This window comes from Cyprinodon variegatus, unplaced genomic scaffold, assembly GCF_000732505.1.
Source record: "Cyprinodon variegatus isolate N-32 unplaced genomic scaffold, C_variegatus-1.0 Scaffold838, whole genome shotgun sequence".
Classification (NCBI taxonomy): domain Eukaryota; kingdom Metazoa; phylum Chordata; class Actinopteri; order Cyprinodontiformes; family Cyprinodontidae; genus Cyprinodon; species Cyprinodon variegatus.
This window is the reverse complement of record NW_015151291.1, coordinates 14,810-17,098: the sequence shown is the minus strand read 5'-3', so window position 1 is coordinate 17,098 and position 2,289 is coordinate 14,810. Positions and strand designations below refer to the sequence as shown.

The 2,289-nt window shown below is 41.2% G+C and overlaps 1 protein-coding gene across 1 annotated transcript; it reads left to right on the top strand.

The window, feature by feature from the left end:
- Positions 1-308: 308 nt before the first annotated feature.
- Positions 309-2,062, top strand: LOC107099112 (chromosome unknown open reading frame, human C4orf32). Its single transcript, XM_015397095.1, has 2 exons — positions 309-467; positions 1,155-2,062. Exons 1-2 carry the CDS (start codon positions 369-371, stop codon positions 1,443-1,445), a joined length of 390 nt encoding a protein of 129 aa, XP_015252581.1. The 5' UTR covers positions 309-368; the 3' UTR covers positions 1,446-2,062.
- Positions 2,063-2,289: the final 227 nt, after the last annotated feature.

Below are 2,289 nucleotides of genomic sequence, written 5' to 3'. Positions count from 1 at the left end.
TATATATATAATATATATTTGATTGATAAAAAATATATATATATTATATATATATATATATGTAATATTAATATAATTTTTATCAATCAAAGATATATGCTATATTTAATTACCTAATGTCGTGTTGAATGTATGTCATAATCTTAAGAGCATTAAGAATTATTATGATAATTTTGACTCTTCCGGTTAATACAAATAATAAAAGAAAAAAAAATCCCGCTGCTGTTTAGTCGTGTCTCAAATGGTCAGGACTCGCCTAGCCTGCAGGGGGCGCTCCAGGCCTGTGTTACTCTAACCGGCAGCCTCTCCCTCTCAGGACTCTGACTCCTCTGACGGTTCGCTTCGGGTTCTGGAAGTTGGAGCCGAACATGTCGGCAGCACCAGGGCTTATCGATGGACTTTCTGTGGAGGACCAGAGGGAGCGGATTTCGGAGCAGACATTCCGCGGAGAGCAACACTTAGTCCGGGTAAATCTGTCACAGTATGAAAGCAGCTGTTTAAATTGATTCTGAGATTTGGACCAACTCCCCTCAACTATTGGATAATGTTGCTGGAAGTTCCGAACAGAAAGGAACCCAGTTTAAGTATCAGAAAGAGTTTCGGTCATATAGTCAGTTTAGCTAGAAATAAGGATTGGTCCGAACTCGGTTAAAAAAATCACACAATTTAAAGTTTATAGTAATATAACGGCATTTTGATCCGGTTTGAGTAGATCTGATTAACTCTAGAAACAGTTAGGGTTCTGATCCAAATTCGGCCCCTGTATTACTCATTTTAACCCAGTTATTAAGTGGTAAATATCAGGGAATTGACCAGTGTGACCAGTGTGACGTTTGACATGTGGTGTTAACCAGAATCATGGAGGGTGGGGTCTGGTAGACAGGTGGATGAGTGGGGGTGGGGAGTTTTGGGAAAACAGGAAGTGCTGTAAACATCTGATATAAGTTCCATTTAGTGTCCCATTAAAGCCAGTTAATTATTCAGCATCTGAGTGGAGCCTTATCACTTCCTGGTCTAATAGTTACTGCAGAAACACCAGGCAGCTCCTTTAGATCAGTGTTATCAATCGATCTTGTTTAAACCTATCTATCCTGCAATGATCCCTTAATAATATTTGTTGAGTACTAAAACCAAGTTGAACTTTGTCCCTGCAGTTGGATCCAAGTCGGACTCGTGCACGCCCTCCCAGCGAAGCTGGACCAGGTCGTCTCAGTGAGCCAGAAGTCCAGGCCCCTCAGCTGGACGACTGTGAGAGGATGGGGACTCTGTTTGGGATGATCAACAAGTGTCTGCGGGGTGTAGGCTTCACCCAAGTCTACTTTGGAGACAGGACAGTGGAGCCGGTGGTGGTGGTGCTCTTCTGGGTGCTGCTCTGGTTCCTGGGTTTCCAGGCTTTAGGACTGGTGGGAACTCTGTGCATAATCATCATCTACATTCAGAAGTGATGCTCAGAGTGGAGCAGCTGGGTTCTTTGATGCTGCCTGGTTTCCTGCTGATGGAGGTTTGTAATCAGCGGGAGATGTTTGTGGAGCATCTTTTAGATCTGTTATGGGCGACATTTTTTTTTTTTAAAGTGGAAATTAAATTCCATTTAAGAATATCAAGGATTTCCCTGGATAATCATACATGGAACTGCCTTTACTGCAGTTTCAGCATTAATTGTGATGAAGACAGGAACTGTGTGCACAAACAAGCCAAAGTTATGTTTCTCCTGAAGCTGCTCCAAACATCCTGATAATCTTCTGCCCCCTCTTATCTGACTAAAGATGCCAATCCGAACGTCTCCTTTGTTTTATAGGAGCATTAGCTCCAAATAAGCCTCTGACTTCATCACCTTAATGTAGCTCTGCAGGATCCTAATAATCAGTCAGACGGATTGCAGGAAAAATGTCATGTTCATCCTCGGTTGGTGTGTTAGTTAACCTATGCAGCAGCAGAACCATATTCACAGAAAATTCAATGTTCAACTAAACAGCTTTGCCTCACTCTGGATCAATTTGTTTTACCTAACAATCAATTTCTTTTTTTTTTTTTTTTTTGTCTGAAGTAAGAATCAGAAATGGAGTCAGCTGTTGATCTCTTTTTTAAACATCTAATATCAGTAGTTCAAACTCTAACCACAACAACTTTAATGTGATCTTCAAGCCCCAGAGAAGAGGAGGAACTTTTCAAGGGCGGGGGATTATTTTATTTTTGCTCAGTTTTGTCTCTTTGATCACCGGTGTGGTGAAACGCAGCAGCGTCTAAGTTTAGTTCCTTTTAGAAGAGACATATCTGTTCTTGTTTAAA